Genomic DNA, 21,127 nt, shown 5'->3' on the forward strand with positions numbered 1-21,127 from the left:
GCCATCGTCAAATGATGAACGCAGCTCGCAAACGAAGTCTAACTCATCGCTCTCAGCACAACCATCCCGGTTCGACCCTGCAGTTTCCGGGCTCATGGAAAATCATCAGGATCGGATAGTTTTGAATCAAGAGGTCCAATGAATCAACCTCCTCCGAATTGCACAGGAGTGTCACTGTCTTTGTCTGACGGCTCGATGGGGGGAGCAATTGGCGCATCGATTCCTTTAAATAATGCCAGTCGTCAACCTCAATGAATAGGCATCCATCCCGAAATGGGCGGCCTAGTAAATGGTGGAGCCTTTCGAGAACAGAGTGGAGCTGGGACCTTGTGGGGGAAAATCAATCGCTTTAAAAACAAGCGTCTTTATCCTTCGGTTCCCAATCAACCATCTGAAGCGTCAGCCCATTTCATGTTTGAATTGGCTAAAACAGTCCTTCTGGAAAGCCGGAGGAGTTAGTAGGTACATCGCTCTTCACCCAGCCCATCAACTCAAAACTATCAGCGGTCCCATCCGAGCACTGCAGATGTGCGCGTTCCAGATTGGTCTCTATGCCTTAGGTCTTCATAATTGCGTCAGCGCCAAATGGTTGAGCGCGCACTTATTCTTCTTATGTCTCCTGATTACAGGTAGCTGTTCAAGTGTCTGAAGAAACCCTTTAATCAAGCAATTATTCGATATTTTATTGTCAAATCAGGTCAAGCTATGGAGATTGGTTCGCAAGCCCTCTGTTCTTTGATTAGCACTGGAGGACATTTAACCTCCAGAAGTGGCAAGTATAGCCGATCGAGCGTCTCGTGGTCGCGAGGCGAATTAAGGGTCCGAGCGGCAGCAGAGTTGGCCCTTCTTGCTTACTACATGCGCACGCATTGAATCCCAACGAAATTCAGCGAGCTATACTGCAATGCAAAGAACAGAGTAGCGGAAATGCTGGAACGGCATGTCTGGCCGTCGGTAGCGCGGCTAAAGGAGGTGGAGTCTATCCCGAAGTTCTCCGCGTAGCCCGTTGTTGGTAATGAGTTGTACGAGCAGCGCAGCCCAGTGCTTGTGGGGGTAGCTCGGGTTTGCCCAGCACCGAGCAACCGTCGCCACCAATTCCGCTACATGTGCCACAGTGTTCCATGCAGCAGCCTCTAAGCCAATATGGCCGGCGTCGGTGTTCCGGGTGCCATATGCAACAGACATCTATTGTTCCCTTTCCTCTAGCTTACAGTTTCCTTCCTGGTACTGCTCCTGGACCGAATCCACCTGCTCAGATTCCAGGCGTTCCTGTCAAATTTTTGGGTGGCAATGGAGCCTGGCGGCGCCACCCGAATGCGACGTTTTCGTATGCTCCTCCCATACCAGGTCTGGCAGTACTTTCCTTCAGTTACGTGTCCCATGCCGATGGGAGCGACATCAGCGCCTCCTAATCCTCCTCCAGGTCCTTCTCCGTTAATGCCAATGTCAGTTGGGCCAGCCAGGGGACGAATAACCGCCCAACTCGGAGTACTCCCCTCCGGGTTGTCCGGCTACGCTCCAGCTGGTCCAGTCAGGCTACGGTCCACAGTACGACGCATCAAGCTCCACCTCTATTTGTCCAATAGTCGCCAATCGGTCCGATCTCCCCTAACAGCCACCGGAGCTTTCGCCAATCAGGCACTACCCGACGCAGCTGCATTTTCTTTGGCGGCCCATCGGAGTTGGAATTGTAGCTCTGGAAACCCTTGGGAAGAAGAGCTCATGATGACCGTCCGCAGGCTCGTTGGTCATACATCCGCCCTACGGTGAAGACGTCAAACGGCTTCTCTCTGTTGCTAAGAAACTTGTAATTGCATTTCATTGAAAATTTAATTTGCTAAAAATAGCTATACGTCAATGTCGGTATTTTCAATAGGAACGGATTACCTCCAGCAGTTCTGTGTCGTGACGGTGAACAGTGCTGTAAGCCCATTTGTACCCATGAGATTGCTGTAGAGGCAGCCCATTTCCTTCGCCTACACTGGATCATCCCCACTCCAATCCGCTGGTATATGCAGCACTTGCGTTCGCGAGTCCTGACGCCACTTATTCAAAAGTGTCATAAATGTAATTCGGAAACACATGTTTAATGCTTACTAGCGTTACATTGTTTCTCTATTACAAAGGTACATCCAGTGCATCAACCACAAGCTTTACCAACCTTTAATCCTACCGATTACGATGACTTTCTAACGATAATTCAAACGGCGAGAACGGCTTTTCACCTCATACCAACGGGACCGATGCAGTTCAATGAATTTCGCAGTCCATTCAAAAGTAAGAACCTTTATCATTTGTTGATTCTATTTAAATTTCTAACCTAAATAATCCATCTTTTTCAACGAAGGTCGAAATCCTGCACCAAAGACTTATGGGGTCGCTCCACTGGCCATCATTCGTCTAACCAGCCGTTTGACAAAAAGTCAATGATAGGAAAAAATTTTAGTTTGCATACACCTCCACAAACTTTTTTCGTCTCGCGTAACTATTGTAAATAGTTCATTCTCATCCGTCGTATCGTTTAGATTACCCTGCTCGTTTAAAATCTCCCCCATTCACGTTTAACCCAATCCGATGAAAATTTGACTTAGCTTCGCTCGTGTCGCAAAGTGATCGATGCCCGAATCGATAGTTTATCTCCTCCTTTCTTTCTCTTTTTTTTTTTTTTTTTTTTTTTTAACCAGACTCGCTTCAACTTTAGATGGAAAAAACACACATTAAAAACAGATACCAATTAAAAATTAAATTTGTTCATCCCTGGTCGAAACTGTTGTTGTACGTTTGTTTTTCATTTTCACCTTTCCATAGACCATATAAATATAGTTCACAGGCAGATAACTCCCAGGGAGCTTCCAAGTAAACGGAAACTGTCTGAAATTTGTTTTATCCACCAATCGATTCTCAATCCGCATCGACACCGTTGACTACTTCCTTCTGTTTCCGGCTTCGATCAAATTTGTGGGAGACGAAAATGACACTTCTACGCGAAAATTTTTATAAGAAGAAAAGCCGCGTTAGTTTTAAATTCAAACACAAAATTTAAAACAAGTAACTGAAGGCTAAAGGAACAGGTTCATCAACCGGCTCAAAAACGATTTGTTTTTATTAACTTAAAAATTCGTTTATGTCACTTCTTTGCAAACGTGTATGAACTTTGCAAAATTTGCTCCTTTATTCTTAGCAGTTCTAAGTGTTACTTTGTGTCTTGACTGTTAAACTCCCCTTTTCGCGCTATGTTTAAAAATATGAAGAAAAAAAAAAGAAACTTTTGGATGTCGCTTTTTTCTTTTAAGGTAATTTCCATTTATCTGTAGAGCGTCAATTCAATGTCGGAACGTTTTATAACCTATCTTTAGGGACGTTGATGTTCTTTTTGGTTTGTTTCTCTCTTCTTTCTTTCACTTCGTTTTTCTTTTTTAAATTTTTTGTTTATTTTGTTTTTGTTTTGTTTTTTTATTTTTCCACTTCCTCGCAAGGGAAAATGTTCTATCGAGCGCAACACATAAGATGAAACGTTTTTGAAGTTAAGCCGTGAATGAAATAGATGAGATTGGGAGAATCGTGTATGTTATTTATCAATCCTTCGAACCCGATCAACAAAGTAATTGGTAAAAATACACGGTTTTCTCGTTATGGTTGTAATGGACTCCTTTCTTTCCGAACAAGTAATCATAGTAATGTAATAAACTGCTATTTCTTGTCTACAATATTCTAATGAGATTAGGATTTTGCAGGTTAGACAACGAAGAGCCACTAATGCACACTCACTGGGAAACTTCGGTGGTTTTGGCGCCATTAATTTATAGATACGTTACTGGCTGTACTGGCTGCCAGATGTCGTTGCCAACTGTTTTGTTAAATTTGCGTTCAAACAATGTTCTAGAATGGCGGATTATATCCTAGAGTAATCCCAGAGTTATTTCAACAAATTTATAGCGATTTCCAAGTTAACGGTTTGAAATTACAGGAACTCCGAAGATAAACCGGTTCTAAGTGTCAGAACCTACTGAAATAATGGATGAGCTTCTGAGGATGTTTTGCCAATCGGCGCTGATAAAAAACAACCATCGTTTCACGTCCTGCATTCAAAGTGACAGATATATCGGAAGACGTACAGGCTGAAGCTAATGAGTGTAGAAGTTTATCAGATGCTGGTGAAGCAAAATCTCATGAGCTGTCCTTCTGTCTTATTAAATGCTGGTAAAACTACAGAACGGGAAGGCAACTGCTATTGGTAAACAAATAATGCACTTAAAATGATACTCTATCCTTTATTTTTCTACATATTTCTGTGACCATTTATGTTTTGAATTTTGCAACCCAGTGGAAAGGATGGAACATGAATATAGTTGAACTGTTCTGTGCAACCTGTCTCCGTTGGTTTCATGAATCTTGTATCAGTTACCAGCTAGGAAAACTAGTTCCTTTATGATGAACTATGGTTTTTCTGTGCAAAAACTGTTCACCCACAGGGATTGGAAAGCTCAAGAAAAAAACCAGGCTCGTAAGCTATTTTTGTATTTCTTATTTCATGTTACACATGCCAAGTAAAGCAAACTGTCAAAAAAATTATTTTTAATTTAGAGTTTTACAGATGTGCATTACAACAATAGCTAACTTGATGCAAAATAGTACAAAAGAAGGAACTTCACGGCAGTACTTTTCCAGAGACCGTGAAATTGTGCCATACATTGACTCACATTGGGAATATCTGACCACAATGCCAAGAAGAGTCACCCAATCCTGGCACTCAACAATACAAAAGACCTTGATGAAGGAAAAAGGTATTTTTTCAAACTAGCTAATGGATTATTCTTCTAATGATTGTTTATTTGGCTAACTTCACAGGTTTGATATTTGCTTGTTATCAAGAACCTGTGCCTAAACAATGGCAAGCGATTGCATGTTCGGTCTGTTGTCCTTGGAACTTGTAAATACTTCAGACCCAACTATGAGGTGATGGTTTTAGAGCAGGGCATCTCAAACAAACCGACACGACTGGTGGCAATAGTAAAATAGCTAGACATTTGACGTGTATCTCACTTTCGACGTTTATTTGACATCTATGATTTTGTTTTTGAGTGTAGCCGGGATTCGTGGTCGCGGCTATAAACGTCGTGTACCCGGAACAGTTTGGCGGAAATCAGCGCAAAACTCGGAATGATCTTGGAACTCCTAAACCACCTGCCATGGTTATCCTCTCGATCATCCGTTTAACAAGGATGGTTATCGGTACATTTTAGCAGAACCCGATCCGCATGCTCCATTTAGGTAGTGCTATTCAATTTCACTGCACATGAGAAAACTGAAAATATCGTTTCATCCCTCCTATAGGCAAGAGTTTGATGAGAGCAGTGATTGGGCAGGAAACGTATTCCAGGCTGGTTGTACCGCAAATTAAATCCTTCCCAGGTTCTCCTGACTTTACATGATCGAGCACCTCAGATCAAAGTTACAGAAGATAGAATGGCTGCCACGGGAGAAAAGAGTGATATTGACCATTACGCGCCACACATTGTCAGTAGCTCTACGTAGTCTTACGCTAAATGTTTCCTTTATATAATGTTAGTTGTTATTAGATGTCAATCGTGGGACATGGTATTGGGAGTGTACTATCGAAGAAATGCCTGAATCGGCTGCTACTCGAATCGGCTTTGCTCAAGCATATGGTAATCTTCAAGCCCCATTAGGATATGATAAATTTGGCTATTCGTGGAGATCCAGGTAATCCTAGCCACAAAGATCCCAGTAAATGCTGTCAATTACATTCTTTACAATTCAGGAAAGGAACGGTATTTCACGAATCAATGGGCAAGCACTTTTCGCAAGGGTACTGCGAAGGAGATACATTAGGCATTCTTATTGAATTACCAGATATTCCATCAGGCAACTATATTCCTCCAACTTACAAAGACAAGGTATCTTGATCCTTAACAAACTATCCATTTAAAAATAGGAAGAAGTTTGTAAAAAAATTATTTTCTTGTAATAGCCGTTGGTGAAATTCAAGAGTCATCTGTATTATGAGGACCGCGATGAAGTGCAGGAAGAACTTTAACTTGAAGCCACTGAAGGGCGCCAAGATTGATTTCTACAAGAATGGGATTCATCAAGGAACCGGTTTCCAGGATATTTACGCAGGGAATTATTTTCCGGCCCTATCACTGTTCAAAAATGTAACAGTCTCCGTTAACTTTAAATTTCAAGTTCGCTTCGCCCCAAAGATGTTGCGTTCCGAGGCGTAAGTGGACAAGCTCACTAATCAGCAAATGAAATTGTGTGATGAAATAATGGGAATAATGATTGCAGATGCACGAGAGAGCAGAGGAGTCCATCGCGGAGCAGGCAATGGCCGATATGCTCTACCTAACTGAAAACGAAGGCTCGTCTTCGTTCAGATAACTTTTTTGGTATGTAATTTCAAAACGGAAATTTGTGCAACCATGTTATACGGCAAAGTAGTACTGAGGTTTCGAAACCCTGTGTCTGCTTATTGTCTCCATTTATGTGTTCATTGCATTTCAAAGGGGTACCATTTTGATATCCAGAATAGACTATCATTTTTACCATGGATCTACACAACTTATTATACATTTTGTACTTGAGGCTACCTTCTTGGTATTGAAGTCCCAACTTCAATCAGAACATTCATTTTATCATACATATATTTTTTTAGAGATACACAAGTGCTTAAAAAAGTGTTATAAAGAGAGGTGAAAACGAGGTTTGTGTTTTAATGGTTCCAACTTTATCTACCGATTGAAAAAAGTAGTCGAAAATCTTATCATCCGTAATAAAACAGTCAGTAAAAACTTTTATATACGACAATACGAGGAATACAAGGTACCCAACTACCAATAGCATATTTATACTTCTACCATTTGTTGCAGTTATGAAAAAAACATACTAAACAAAACAGACAAGCGAAACAAATAAAACTTGGATAATAGAGCCCTGCGCAAAGCAAGTCATGAACCTTTATTATAAATCATGTATGTTGGCGTTCCTTTTCACCTGCCAACAGCAGGGATAGTTGAATTTGAATCAATACAAAATCTATAGTTTTCAATATGCTAAGGCTGCCTATAGAAAATTTTTTTAAGTACAAAGCGTAATCTTTCATCGCCCTCTCTGTTTTCAAAACGATAGTTTCGTTTTCATGCACAGAAAAAAAATCACCGCTAGGATCGCCACTTGACAGTTCGACTTACATTCGTACGAGAATATTGTGAATATTGCTTGGGTGTTCTCCCACGTTGGCAGACCTTGAGGGTAGGCAGAACAGTGTACGTTTAGACAGACGAGCGCGTTTCCCACACGTGGTCTTGGTACGAGCTATATCTAATTCCTTAAAGAACAGCAGCCATAGTTCAACATAAAATGAGTCAAGTAGGTTATAATCATGGTTAATATGTTTTCTTTTTCAGCATTTAATTCAAAATGTATCTTCTAGGACATGTTTGGTTCACGTGGAAGAGGCCGAGGTGGGGGTGGCCGGAGGTGGTGGTGACCGTGGTGGTGGTGGCCGTGGTGGCCGTGGTTTTGGTGGCCGAGGTGGCGGTGGCCGAGGTGGTGGTGGCCGAGGTGGTGGAGATCGTGGAGGATCTCGAGGATTTCTGAGGCGGAGGCAGAGGTTCCCGAGGTGGTTCAAGAGGAAACTTCAGTGGTGGTGACCGTGGCAGTGAGAGCTGGGGTGGCTCAGGCAATTCTTCCCGTGGAGGACCATTCAGAGGTGGCCGTGGAAGTGGTGGAGATCGAGGCAGAGGAGCTTTTGCACAATCGTGCCAGAGGAGCACCTTCTGGTGGTGCTCGTGGAAGAGGTGGTGGAGCTCTTCCTGGTCGTGGAGAGTATCTTCGTTTTGAAATTAAAGCTGGCTTGCAACTGTATGTCACTTTCAATGACACACCAGTGGTTGAGGAACTTGAAAAACTGCCTGGATTTCACTCATTGAGCACACCTTACAATGAAAAGGAAATCATAAGAATAATCTTGTTTAGAGATTTAGAATCATTAGAAGCTGCTAGAAAAATCCTTGATGCCAAAGAAAATGTTAAAGCCACAGACCATATGGGGATGAAATCAGCAAAAAAACAGGTTTTGGTGTATATTTTTAGATTTATAATTGTTATCTGTAAAGATCATTTCCCTTTGTACAGAGCGACTCCCTGGAAAGTCGTCAAGTGTACCTAAGGTTCGCCAAGCCTTACGTGGAAGATGATGTGAAAAAGCTTGACACAAAAATTGATGAAATTCTGCCTCTGAAGGAAAATAGGTGATATATGCTCATTTTATTTGAGTGCACAAGTTTTCTCTAAAATTTTACTGACATTTATCTTTTTGATAAATAGCTGTAAAGTACAATTTGCATCTGCTGAAGAAGCAGAATTGGCGGTTGAAAGATTAAAGGGCAAGATTGGCCAGAATCTCTTGAAACAAGTGGATGTTCCATATGTTGTACAGAGTGCAAAGTTAGCAGTTGCCAGCATCCAACAAGACCAGTAAGATTGAAATCTGGATTCAAGAATTATACCTATTTAGTTTTTATGGTATTAACTGAATTTTCTTGATGTAGGGTTGTTTTCAGAGATGTTCCAAAAGATGTAACCATCAAAGATATTGCAGAACAATTCCCGATGCAGTCTCTTTTATGCTGTACGACAAGACCTTCCCAGCTTCCAAATACTGGTGAGTTACTTTATCCGTTACCGATTCTCAATTTCTAACATGCACTTTTACTAGCCATGCTGCGCTCCGCTTCAAGAATGCTGAACGAGTTGCCGAAATCTTGAAGTCAAAAATCTGAAAATTGCTGGAAAGAAAGTCTACGTCTTCCCCGCATGCTTAGAATTCTTGCACGAATATCCGAAGTTGGGTGAACCCGAGCCAGTCGTTGAACAGTCAGGAAATGGCACTGAAGTCAAAGATGTAGAATACCTTTGTTTCATAAATTTCTTTGCGACTGTTGATTTTCATCTTTAATTGTAGGATCCCCCAAGCAAAAAAAGGAAAGTAGAAGAAGAAGAAGAGGACGATACCAATGGACAAGACGAAGAGGAAAGTGACGAAGAGGATGATGAGGAAGACGAGGAAGAGGAAGATGAAGACGAAAATGACGAAGGTATTTGTGATTGTCATAGTACTTTATTTTAATAATAGAACTTTTTTCTTTTAGCCGCCGATGAAGATGATTCTGACGAAAGCGACTAGACTTGGAAAATCGGACATAATGCAGGAGTTTTTAAATCTTTAGTAACAAAGCGTTTGACCGTCTTTTTTTCAATTGACAATGTTCTTTGTTGTCTACGTTTTGCTTGATTTGGAGATATACCGCATCCATACATCGGAAAAAGTGATGTATGCGATGATCGAAGCCGTTTGTACTGGTCGTTAATTAGCCCAGCCCTGTTGGTGTGAAAGGGTGCCGCAATCGCTTGCTGCAACTAAATGTAAAAAAAGTGACGACTTATATCGTGTTTGGCATCGAATGTCATTTTCGCTTTCAAAAAAATGCTAGCATCTACATGGGAAGCTAGCATTTAACTTTATGTTGACAGCTTCAGCTTGATTTTGTAATTTTCATTATGGAAAAATCAATGGAAAGCGTTTCGTTGCTACGGATACCTACAGAAGGGAAACAGGAAGTCCGCAAGTCAATCGAAAAGGATCACTAGAAATAGTTTAATTGTATCTAACTAGTTCTGTTTTGTTTACAATGGAGATGGAGATGATGATCGTTCAACCTATGCTGGTCTCTTCAGTCCGTTCTGGTATTGCTTTTTTCTATTCTTTGTTGGATGAAGATGCTAAATATTTTAACTACCCTCTTCATTATCGAATTCGACAGGAAAATTAGACTTCCGGAGATTCTTGGTGAACTGCGAGACGATAACGGAATGAAAAGATGGAAACATTTTTGCTTCGTCTTCTACCAGGTTTTCTTTAACATTTTCTTAAGTGATTATTAGTTATAAGCGAAGAGCTCAAAAGAAATGCGGGGAAAACATAAGGTGTAACATTTGTTTTCCCCAAGCCATCGTTAGATTTTATTACAAGGAACACCGCAGATAGACTTGGCATTCGATGTAATGCAGTGAAGTGATGAAACGAACTTATTATTTATCATTAATTATATATATTTTTTTTCCGTTAATTTTTTTTTATGAACGCTTATCGCGTTTCTCCAACTGGTAGCGTATTAATGTAAAATTTTTGTCGTGATTCATTTAGAAAATAAGGTAAACAAACTCTTTTTCATTATCAATTTTAACAGTTAAACAAATGTATTTATAATTTCCAGGTGACACACACGGGTAAACATGGATGAAATATTATGGTAGACGGCAGTTGAACATATTTAGCCAAGCGCGCCACGTCAGCATGAGTTCCGAAAGGCACTGAAACGATGCGTGGAAGGTGAGAAGAACGGGATAACTGTGCACTTGAGCAGTACGACGAGTAACTAGTTTCCGAAAAGATTTAGGTAACCGAAATGCATTATCTGCAATTCTTTGATTTACTAAAATTGCCTTATTGCATATTCTCCTTTGAATCGAAATGCAGAAAGTTGACGAAATGTACGCTATGCAATACTTTTCAGAGTTGCATTGTTACATTAGGCCACTTTCATGCATTCATATTGGAAATTTAAAGGCATATCTTTATCGTTTCACTAAGCTTTCATCGTAATAGTAGCAGCGTTCTGTAGCCTTATTTCATCAGCCGTCCTAGTCTCGTTTGTTTTCATTGGTCTTTTTTATTCCGCAAAATGTTATGTTTGGCGAAAGGTCCAGTTTTTTTCTTCGACGAAGTTAACTTGTCTTTAGGAATGTTATGTTCCTTTTTAGAGAACTCTTTAGGCCTCCGAATCTGAAAAGGCTTTCCCACCTGCCAACTCTAGAGTTTGAAACCATGATTTGCCGATGAAATTTGGAATTTCAGGTTTATCAAAAACTAGTAGCGGACATCTATGGTCTTTTTGTTAATTTTCGCTCTGGCGATAAAGTAGCCCATCACATCCTTCCACTCCAACTTATACTTGATTCGTCTCCCGCGTAGAACCTCGATTAAACCGCGTCTTGCCACTTGATTACCGGACCATTCATCGAAACTGATAGGAAGCAATTCAGGTTCACCCAACTCCTGCCATAGAGACTTGTTAATGCAGGAAAATCGACATCGGGTATCTATAGCCATGTTAACGGGAATTTCGTTGATTAGAATCCGAACTTGTTTCGAAACTGGCATGGGAATGAATTTCCGTGATTCCGTCGTTGATGGGACGATATCGTCCTCTGAATTTTTGCCATTCGGGATAAATCTGGTTTATTTAATTTGGCGTTTTTTAAAGCTCGTAACCTTGCCTTTGTTTTCTTCCTTAACTCATTTTCGGCCCATTTCTTGGCTAGAGCTGCGTCTACTCCTGCATATTTGTTTTTGCTCTGTGTTGTTAATAGCAAGGCAGTCTCATATTTTTCATCGATCGCCCGTAGTTTTGATCTAGCAGCATCGCGCTCTCGTTCTAATCGTTTGATCTTGGTCATATAATCGGCTCTTTCCTGTTCGTTTAATTCAGCTCTAACGAATTGTCCTGATTGGGTGGGGGAATTGATTGGAACAACCACCTTGCCATTGAGTTGCGCCGTTCGTACTTCAGCATTCGATGCTCCGGCCAAGGGATTTTCTCTGTTCTTTGACGGTTCAAAAACGTGGATCCTATCGGAGTTTTGTCCAGTTCGGTCAATATTTCATCGTTACCAACAAAATCAACAGGGTCTTTGCTTATTTTTCCATCGTTCATGACTTTGTCTTTGACCGTTTTTTCTGCAATATCTTTCGACGGGATTTGGAGCCTCGGTTCTATTCCCATGTCTGCACATGCTTGTAGTTCTTTTCTCGCTTTCGTTAAAGCCCTATTTGTCCAAGCCAAATCCATCTTGTAATATTTTAGTTTCTCTTGTGCCAGTTCGTAATTGCGTAGAGACACGTCAGGTTTCCAATTCGGGCCCACATCTGTTTTTAGTAACTGTAATAACTTCTGATTTCCACTCATCCGCCGGGTGTTCTTTCTTTGATGCAGATGCTTCATCAGTTCGTAAATTCGGTCCGGTATGATCTTCGTTGACGCTAATCCTTCCTGGTATAGGGAAAATTGCATACAGCATGTCGCGGATGAATTTACCCAAAAATATGCAGAAGATAAGAACATAGACTCTTAGCATGGATTCTGGTTGTAATAAGCCGTGAATGACATATTCGAAAAACGTAAGATCCATTTTGATGTAACTCAGAGTATTGTAAGTGGTAACGTGTGGCTACTTTTGGTGGTCATTTTACTGCATAGCAACCTCTACCTGAACAATTCACTCATTCAGTATGCCATCAAAAAGTTACTTTTTCTTTTGACTTTTAATGTCTGTAGATTCATCTTAACTTCTTTAGCTAATATTGTGTTGACTCGTATTTTTCCCATATTTTTCAAAAAGTAACCTCATTTTATGTTTTGACTTTACTATTTTTTAAATCAAACGTAACTGGTGCTACTTGTGGTTCCAAAAATTCCACAATACCTATCGACGGTAGCCTAAAATTAACTCAGAGCTACTTGCCCTACGCGACTGTTACTCTCACGATGCACCGGCGAAAGAATTCCTTTCGAAATTTCCTCATACAAAATTGTATTGCCCATTAACGCTAAAATTGTTTGCAGATGATAGAGAAATGGGTTGCGATGCAAACTACGCGATGACCAATTGCCAAACACGATGGGAGACCACACTTTGAATGGAAGAAAGAGCTCTCCATCAGCGGGAGGAGGTGATTTGGACTTGCTGGAGTACCTGATTTCTTCAACAGTCGCGCCTGCATCCGCGTGTCGAACTGCTTTCGTTCCAGCACATTTTTATGGCGGTAGCACGTTGGGCGTAGAATTTGAAAAATCAAGAATGTCGATCTGAAGAAAACAATCGATAGCGAAACGCATTCAAATCAGAAGATGGTATTGTTGATCTTGTGGCGGTGCATTCCTTGTGAGTTTGGATTCATGAACATCTCAAATAAGAGTCACGCCATTTCGTGAGATGTTTAGCAGGAGTAAGATAAAACTTCGTCAGTGAGAAATGGCATGATGGGAAGAACCATACTAGTCTGATTCCGTGTCTAACATACCTGATAACATAGGAAACAATGTTACACATAAAATGTAATTTTTTTAAATATTTCTCTTCCAACACATTTCATTAAGATCAAAACTGAAAAGAAAACCACATACCATTATACTTTAGTTAAAAATTCCTTAAAAACACATAAAAATTAAGAAAAATTTCTGACACAGATTTCCCTCGTTAATTGATACCACTCAGAATAGTGACACAGCAATGCTATCTAGTTTTTCTATCTGCAACCCACTCACTTTTCTATTCCGGATTCTTAATGTCTTTAAGGACATAAAGCTATAGCACACAGTTTTATAAAGTGCATTGGTTAGTGTCGTTGTCGTATCAAACCATAACTTATCACAGGTAATACTCAACGGCTCATATACTGGAATATTACAACTCATATGAAGAATGTGTAGTTGTACATCATAATAGATGATCAATTCTCTTCAATTTATTGTTTGTAAAACTAAACAATTAAAATAATTGATAAAAACTTTTCTTCACCATCGATCGCATATTAGGAAGTTTTATAGCACTACATGTTATCTTGCAAAGACACTGTATTCCGCTATACCCGAATGGGATTCGAACCCAAGGCATAGAGCATCCCAGTCCAACGCTCTACCGTTGAGCTATAACAGATGCTACATAATAATATAAGTCTTCAACACATTAAGGGAACTGTGCAAAGTTGTACATACGGGATCAAATATCAATGGGGGGATATAGGGGGTTGCCAGAAAGGTATCGCATCCGCCTAGCAACTCCAAGGTCCGTGGTTCGATTCCCAGGAGGTTCCCGGTGTCCTGGGCTTCCAACCTTCCCAGGTGTCTACCTTCCACGTCGCCAGTCGGGTTGAGAAACTTCCCCATTACGAAGTAATGGGACGGATATTTTGGCAATGTTTAATATAATATTCATCAACAAATTTTAATAAATTGTTCATTTTGATTTGTTGACGTAAGTGCGAATTTTGTGTCTTAGACATTTTACAACGGAGTCTAACCGCTGGCATCCTCTGCCGAAGGAGCCCATACATACTGCTTGATCAATATTAATGGTATAAGATTATAATATACATTTATTCAAATGAAACTGTCGATTTATTCTTTCGACTCCTCAGGGATTTGAACCCTTAATCTTCGGCATACCAAGCCGATGCTCTACCACTGAGCCATAATTCACATTTTGTAATATTCTATAATTTCGTATTAATTGAGTACAACCAATTTGGACTTAGAAATTTTTCTAGCATGATTCAAGATAATTTCCGATTAACATGTTCACAATAAATCCATCTATTACAAATCAAATGCAATTACATCATTCGTTTTCCTTTAATATATTATCCTCACCCGGGATTTGAACCCGAGACCTTTAGATCCGCATACCAATGTTCTGCCACAAGGCTATGATCCTCGAATGAATCGTACTCAGGTTAGCATATATTTTTACGAGCCTGTAAAAATTGCCTTTACAATATTATCTTTTCGTGCCTTCTAATATTAATGCAAAATTAAATATAACTCATAGCTCAACGGTTGAGCATCGGCAATGCACGCCGAAAGTTTAGGGATCGATACCCGAATGAGTTAAAATGATATCTACATTAGCATTCTAACACATCTGATAAACCGATATATATATAATTATTCTGCAGGTAAATAAAACTCTCGTAAGTACGAGATTCAAGTTAGTATAACAGAAAATTACCAATAATAGGATTGGAATTTCATCTGTGGTGATTCAAAGGCAATCCGTATCAGAATTGTATATCAGCAGTCTTGAAGGTCAGAAATGTATTGTGTTAACACAAAAAATATGAAAGACAAGTATTCGAAGAACATGTATGAATTGAAGAAACACAAATTTTACATTTTAAAAAATTTGTATTATCCAAGTAGTAGTTAGTAATTTAATTGAATGAATTGAATTTGGGTCCCCGGGGAGATTACCCGGGCGTGGCTAAGAGAAGCCGGAAGAGGATGGAAGGTTTCGGACAAGTTTTTACGTGAGCGATTAACCGTTAATTCGGATTTGTGGGTAGCCTCTTCGCCCTCCAATGATCTCATAGAACTTGAGGACCCCCACGTCCCCTTTCCGGACAGCGCACTCACAACCTTTGCTGCTGATCACAGTAGGGGCATGACCCCCTACGGGCTTATCATAAGTCAAGGGGAAACGGGGCCACAGAAAAGAAGGGAGCCCAGGTATGCACTTCAATTTATAAAATTACTTATTTTTTCTTCAAGATGAATCAGCGACTCAAGGTAACGTTTAGGTAGCGTTCTTCGAAATTTCCACATGCGCTTCCAACTGTTATTTTAAAATCTCGTTTAACTTGGTGCCTGTTTTGATCCAATATGATTATTAACCTATGTAAAGGAAACGAAACATGGATCAATATATTAACGTTTTTCTATTTATGTGTTTTCAACAGAGTATTCAATAGTATTACCTCTTGTTCTGGGGAACTGATGGTTGATAGTCCGTTGCACCCTGCTCACCAGATCTCCTTGGATTTGTAACATTCATCTTGCATGGAAATCGTCGAGTCGGCATTTGGTCATAGTGGCATTGGTGGTAGCCTCTTCGCCCCCAATGATATCAACGAACTTGAGGACCACCGCTCTATGTTAAAGCAAACCAGCATTGTGCAGTTCAGGATGGAAGGGATTGAATGTTTGATGAAATTTGAATGTTTTCTCTGGGATTGAAGTATTTACGATGCACACTGTTTGTAAAGCTGCTGATAGTGACCATACCTGAAGAACCACATTAATAATAAAGGTGTGTGAAAAAGCCGAATCCTTGTGGTTGGCATGAAGATATGGCAAATTTTAATCTAGTTAAAGAAAAACCATCGATATAAATTCAAAAATAACAGTAATTAAAATGCAACATGTGATAAACAAAAGATATGCTCAAAAAGTCAAAACTATTCTCAGAAAGAATGTGTTGTTTACCGCTGACTAATTCTATTGTTGCAATCACTCGAAGAGAAACAAGTATGAAACTTAAATGAATTACAAAAAATCTGTTTACAACTCAAGTTCACGGTCGCCAAATGCGAGGAAAAATTTCATCTGGAAAAGTCACTACCTCTATGGGGGAAAAGACTAACCACAAATTTCGCCATCTATGAAAAGAAAAAGAAATTAGGGGTTAGATAATTTCCCTTTTTCTGATAAAATAGAATCTTTGTCGGATAACTCTTTATTTAATTCATAACGCTTGCTTGATTTTCCGTTTTTATTCCACTCTTTCAGCTTGGTTTAAAGGTTTTTTTTTTTTTATTTGACTGTGTATTGTCTTAAACAGCAGCTGTGATCACAGTAACACTAAAAAACTTATAATTGCAACATTAAAATAACAAGAAATATATAGTAACAAGGGGTGCCTGGCGAGCTTGTCAAAAAGACGTCAACATACGTTTATACCAGCAACTGCTGCTCATCCCTAAAAATTTAAACAATCCAACATCAACCCAGAAAAATTGACTTGGCTCAGACTATTTTCCCCCTTCAGAAAAAACAAAACCCAAATTCCAATAACATCAATAATAAGAAAAAAACTAGTACAAACACACATGCTAAAGGGTCACTAAATAACACAACCCAAAGGTAGGTTTCAGTTCTAGTCACACCATGTTTTTAACACGTTGACCTTCTTTCCTTGGCTATTGGGTGTGTGAGAATTGATGTCAAGCAGCTTTGTGCAGAGGCCTGGAATTATAGGCCTAGTCTAGATAGACGGACCGTGTGACGTAATAATCCCTGAGTACACACACACACATATATATTGTACGGTGAAGAAAAGGATAGCCCCGTTGTTGCGGATAGGATCTCTTTCCTCTCGTTTTGGCTTTTATTTGATGCTTGCGGGGATATATAGGGGTGAAATGGTTGGGTGAGGAAAGCTTTAGATTAGGTCGCGTGTGTGTGTGTGTTTGCTTCGCTATTATTCTATATGGAACACCGCAGCAAGCTATACAAGGATATTTGTCGGGAGGGGGGAGGTTCTTGCTCTCTTCTTTGCCGGCCCTTTTCTCCTTTTCAGGCGCTTTAAACACAACAAGCGCAAAAGAGGATTGTGTGTGAGTGCACAACATACATACACACAAAGCGCGCGTGTGTGTGAATATAAATCACGCAAGGCTATAAGAGAAAAGCCGGCCAGCAAAGGGATCGTTAACTTTGGACTTTTTTCATACGGTGGGGAAGCACAAAAACAAAAACCTAAATAAAGAAATCGATATCGATACGTAAAAACAAGGAAAGTTAACAGCCATTACTTAATTTTCTTTTTTAAAACTATCCTGTGGCCTAAGTTTAAAACTAAAGGCAGTTCTAATAATTTAATTAATAATTCAAACAATTTCTATCACATTGAATTCAAGTGCTGTTGAGATCATTGGTGGGTTGCTGTTAAACAGCAATTGACTAGCAAATATTAATTTGGTGCAGTTTCATCATTGAGATCTTCTTCTTTTTTCTTTAAATAGATCGATTTTCTAGCATGTCACCGACTTGGACGAGCGTGTCGGACAGTTGACGGACGAACCGGGCAGCGCTGGTAGCCTCGCAGGATCGGAACGCTGAAGCGCAAAAATGATGCAATCCGCTTGCGGATTGTACGAACAACCGTAGCCATCAGGGACGACAGGTCCGTAGCCCATAAACGAATCCGCGTTACTGGTAGGAATCTTTTTTTTGTTTTGTTTTCCAACAGACATTTCAACGTGTGAAATCGATAAATATCGATCCTTTTTATTTCTCTATTTTTTTAGAAAAACTTTTTCCTCTCCATTTATCAAAGGTGAAAGGTAACAGGAAAGAAGAGGGGGAATGAATTTAATGAGAATTGACGATCGTTTTTACCTGAGAGGTGGATAAAGCGAAATGATGAACGATGTCGAAACTGGGATCTTCGAAAACAGCCAGGGCTTCGTCCGTTTTGATGGAACGAGCCAACTGGCGCAAGCCCAGCAAATGGATATCCATCCCTTGGCCTAGAATGTTCTTAATCATGACATCCGTTTGGTTCTCGGCCGCTCGATAAAACAATTGAATCTTTTCTTCCTCCTTTTTTTTTTATGTTCCCGCATAAAGTTTCAAAATGTTTCCCATTAAAAAAGGTAATAAAAATCTATTAAATTCGTTTAACCAATTACCGTAGACTGCGGATCGTCCATGACTTTGACCCAGGCTAAAGCGGTGGGCGAAGCCGAACGGATGTTGTCGACCCTGCCCAGCTGGAAACGCCTAGTGGCGGCGCTTTCGTAAGTCGCTACAAGTTTGCCGTGCAATCTATCATCAAAATACAAAAGCCCCACATCATTAGTCAATTTTGATCTTCCAGGGTTCACATCATTCGCTATGATTAGCTAAAGCCAATTGTTCGGAGGATCCATCAACTCACGGTTGCGTGAAATATTTCGGGGGAATGGAATTTTAAATAATACACCGAACGAAAATAAATGAAACAAAAAGACGAACTTGTAATAGGTCCACTGCAGCATCAATTGAATGTAGACGTCCGGGCTGACGTTGAAAGTTTTGATGCGATTTTTGCCGTACGACGCGAAGCGGAAAACGTTCAAGTCCAAATCTTCCACGAGTCTATGCACAAAAAGCGCAATTTAAATTTGATTTAAACATTCAAAAATATTGTCTTTGTCTTTCCTTTTTTTTTTTTTCTATAAAAAAGGGCAGAAAATGTTGTGTTACCTGTCCACATCGCTGGCGGCAATTTCGATTGCTTTGCGGATGTCTTCATCGATCTTCCAAGTGAGTCGCTTCGGTGCTGGATGCGACACTACGGCGCTGGCGCTTTCGCTACTGCCGCATCGTTGATGTGCTCCATCGTCTTCGTCCGACATCGTTAACGTCGTCCGTCGACAGCGTCCCCTTATTTGCTGCTGGCCATTATCGTCCTGTTGCAAGGCTAACACGTTGTCCAATGCTTTCTCAATCACCTGGACCAGAACGATCCCTTCGGCAGGTGAATGTTCGTAACAAGTGCCGCTAATTCCATCCGGACTGAAAATAAACTATTTCACACACAACGTTGTATTGGATTAGAAACCGAGTGAGAATCGGGAATTGATTTAAGCGTCAAGAAAATTACCTGGACAGTTTTATCGAACCATCGATTGATTGTGTTCCATTGGCTGCCACCGCCATGGATCATTTGAAGGACTCGATTGGTGTCGACTCGATTGTTGACCTCTTCTTCATCATCGACGGCCGGCCGGAACGGCTGATCGATGCAGACGATCATGCTGGACGATTCGATAGACTGGAGAGAACGGGCGTTGATTAAATCTACACAAAAGAATGAGACGGACAGCGAGAAAGAAGAGAGAAAATGTATCCAATTGAATGAACAAAAGAAAGAAGAATTGTCCGCTCCCTTAAAAAAAAAAAAATGGGGCTGGTACCACCCGTTATAGATTCGATTTGGCTGGCCCAGCATTGATGAAAAGGAGCCGGGAAAAAGGGGGACTTTTATACATTTATACAAGTCCTTTTTTTTTATATATACTTTGAGAGGTGGCATGGATATACATTAGAGCAACAAAAGGGAAGAAAAAAGAAAAAGAGGGTGGAACACGGGGGTGAATTGACAACGGAGGAGACAGGCAGCACCTTGGAGTAATTGATGACGCCATTGAGCCCAGAGACGCCTGTTGGCGGTCGTTAGGAGACCCAAAGGAGGGTAGTAGTGCTGGCCTAATGTGCCGGCCAATGTCTTTGTCCGTCCGTCGATTCCATTATGGCAGCAAAGTTGAAAGCCATTTCTTCGGCAGACAATCGACAACCTTTGTGGCGCACCTCCAAACGCCAAAACTATTCATTTTTTTTTTTGTGTGTGAAAATAGGAATAGATAATTTAATTCATCCTCCAAGTGGTTTAAATAATTCGATTGTGATGTTCATTAAAATATCAAAAGGAAAAAGAATAATAAGATACTTGTCCTCGATAAGCGACGATGATGTGTTCATTCTCATCCGGGGTGGAAAGCTTTTCAATTGATCTTGTTCCAGTCCGGGCATGCGGTACGAAGCAAACAATCGTTGATATTGAGCCATGCACAATGGCTGGCCTTTCTCCCTGGAGGCGGCCCTATCTTGAGGCAGTAATTGACTGTTGTTGTACATATAACCAGCCATTTGCATTTGTTTTTTCACCCCCAGCGTGTCATACATACGTGAAATGAAAAAGAAACGACAATGTGATCAATTCAAAGTTTTAACAACGAAATATTTACATACACGTGGTAAATAGTCGATCCAAACTATTCGGCCATTATAATACGTGATAGGGTATTTCGTTTGGAAATGCTTAATTTATTAAATAAGGTTCTTAATCAGAGTTTTACGATCGATTCTTTAAGATAATGAAAATGTGGCACTAATGTAAAGTTATACGACCTGTTTAAACTATGTTTGCATTGTCGACAGCCTACATACATTAATCTAAATCGTGAAGGGCGTGAATACTTACCGGTCAATCAATTGTTTGTAATCGAGAATGGCGCTGATGAAATTAGCGACGTTCTGAACAAAATGATTGCCGCCATTATTTTTATCGTCGTTATCGCTCGATGCATTTTGCAGAAATTGCAGAGGGAAAGCCATGCCCGGATTGGAATTGACTGGCAGGGCGATATCATTACACAAGTACATGTCCTCCATCCACCAATCATAGGCCTAATATAATGCGTTAATCAAAAACATTTAGCCAAAGATCAAACAAAACATACACATTTAAATGTTGATACCCAATTATCTTCTTTCGATTGTTTGTCTAGCAGCAAATCCTGAAGCTTTGGACCAATGCCGTCGGACGAGATGAATCGTTCGACTTTCAAACGAGTTTCGGCCTTTTGCTCTTCGTGACCGACGGCCACTTCCACGGCGTCCAAATAGGCGGCCATCGTTTGTTCTAACGACGGCACGGGCAG

General features: G+C 40.4%; 1 protein-coding gene, 1 long non-coding RNA gene and 2 pseudogenes across 2 annotated transcripts; 3 read left to right on the plus strand and 1 right to left on the minus strand.

Moving 5' to 3' along the window:
- Window positions 1-4,586: 4,586 nt before the first annotated feature.
- Window positions 4,587-6,418, plus strand: LOC123477077 (annotated as a pseudogene).
- Window positions 6,419-7,237: 819 nt separating this feature from the next.
- Window positions 7,238-9,371, plus strand: LOC123477076 (annotated as a pseudogene).
- Window positions 9,372-10,142: 771 nt separating this feature from the next.
- LOC123477080 lies at window positions 10,143-13,644 on the plus strand. The gene is made up of 3 exons (XR_006652353.1): window positions 10,143-10,236; window positions 10,299-10,481; window positions 12,715-13,644. It is a non-coding gene; the product is annotated as an uncharacterized LOC123477080 (long non-coding RNA).
- Window positions 13,645-16,936: 3,292 nt separating this feature from the next.
- Window positions 16,937-21,125, minus strand: LOC123476919 (choline O-acetyltransferase-like). Its single transcript, XM_045179924.1, is given in 11 exon segments — window positions 16,937-17,770; window positions 17,773-17,863; window positions 18,039-18,242; window positions 18,332-18,467; window positions 18,657-18,779; window positions 18,888-19,210; window positions 19,288-19,484; window positions 19,809-20,009; window positions 20,060-20,307; window positions 20,668-20,873; window positions 20,945-21,125. Coding segments are annotated over 11 exon segments (2,001 nt in total). The 5' UTR covers window positions 21,101-21,125; the 3' UTR covers window positions 16,937-17,654.
- Between the last annotated feature and the right edge of the window lie 2 nt (window positions 21,126-21,127).

This window comes from Daphnia magna, linkage group LG10, assembly GCF_020631705.1.
Source record: "Daphnia magna isolate NIES linkage group LG10, ASM2063170v1.1, whole genome shotgun sequence".
NCBI classification, from domain to species: Eukaryota; Metazoa; Arthropoda; class Branchiopoda; order Diplostraca; family Daphniidae; genus Daphnia; species Daphnia magna.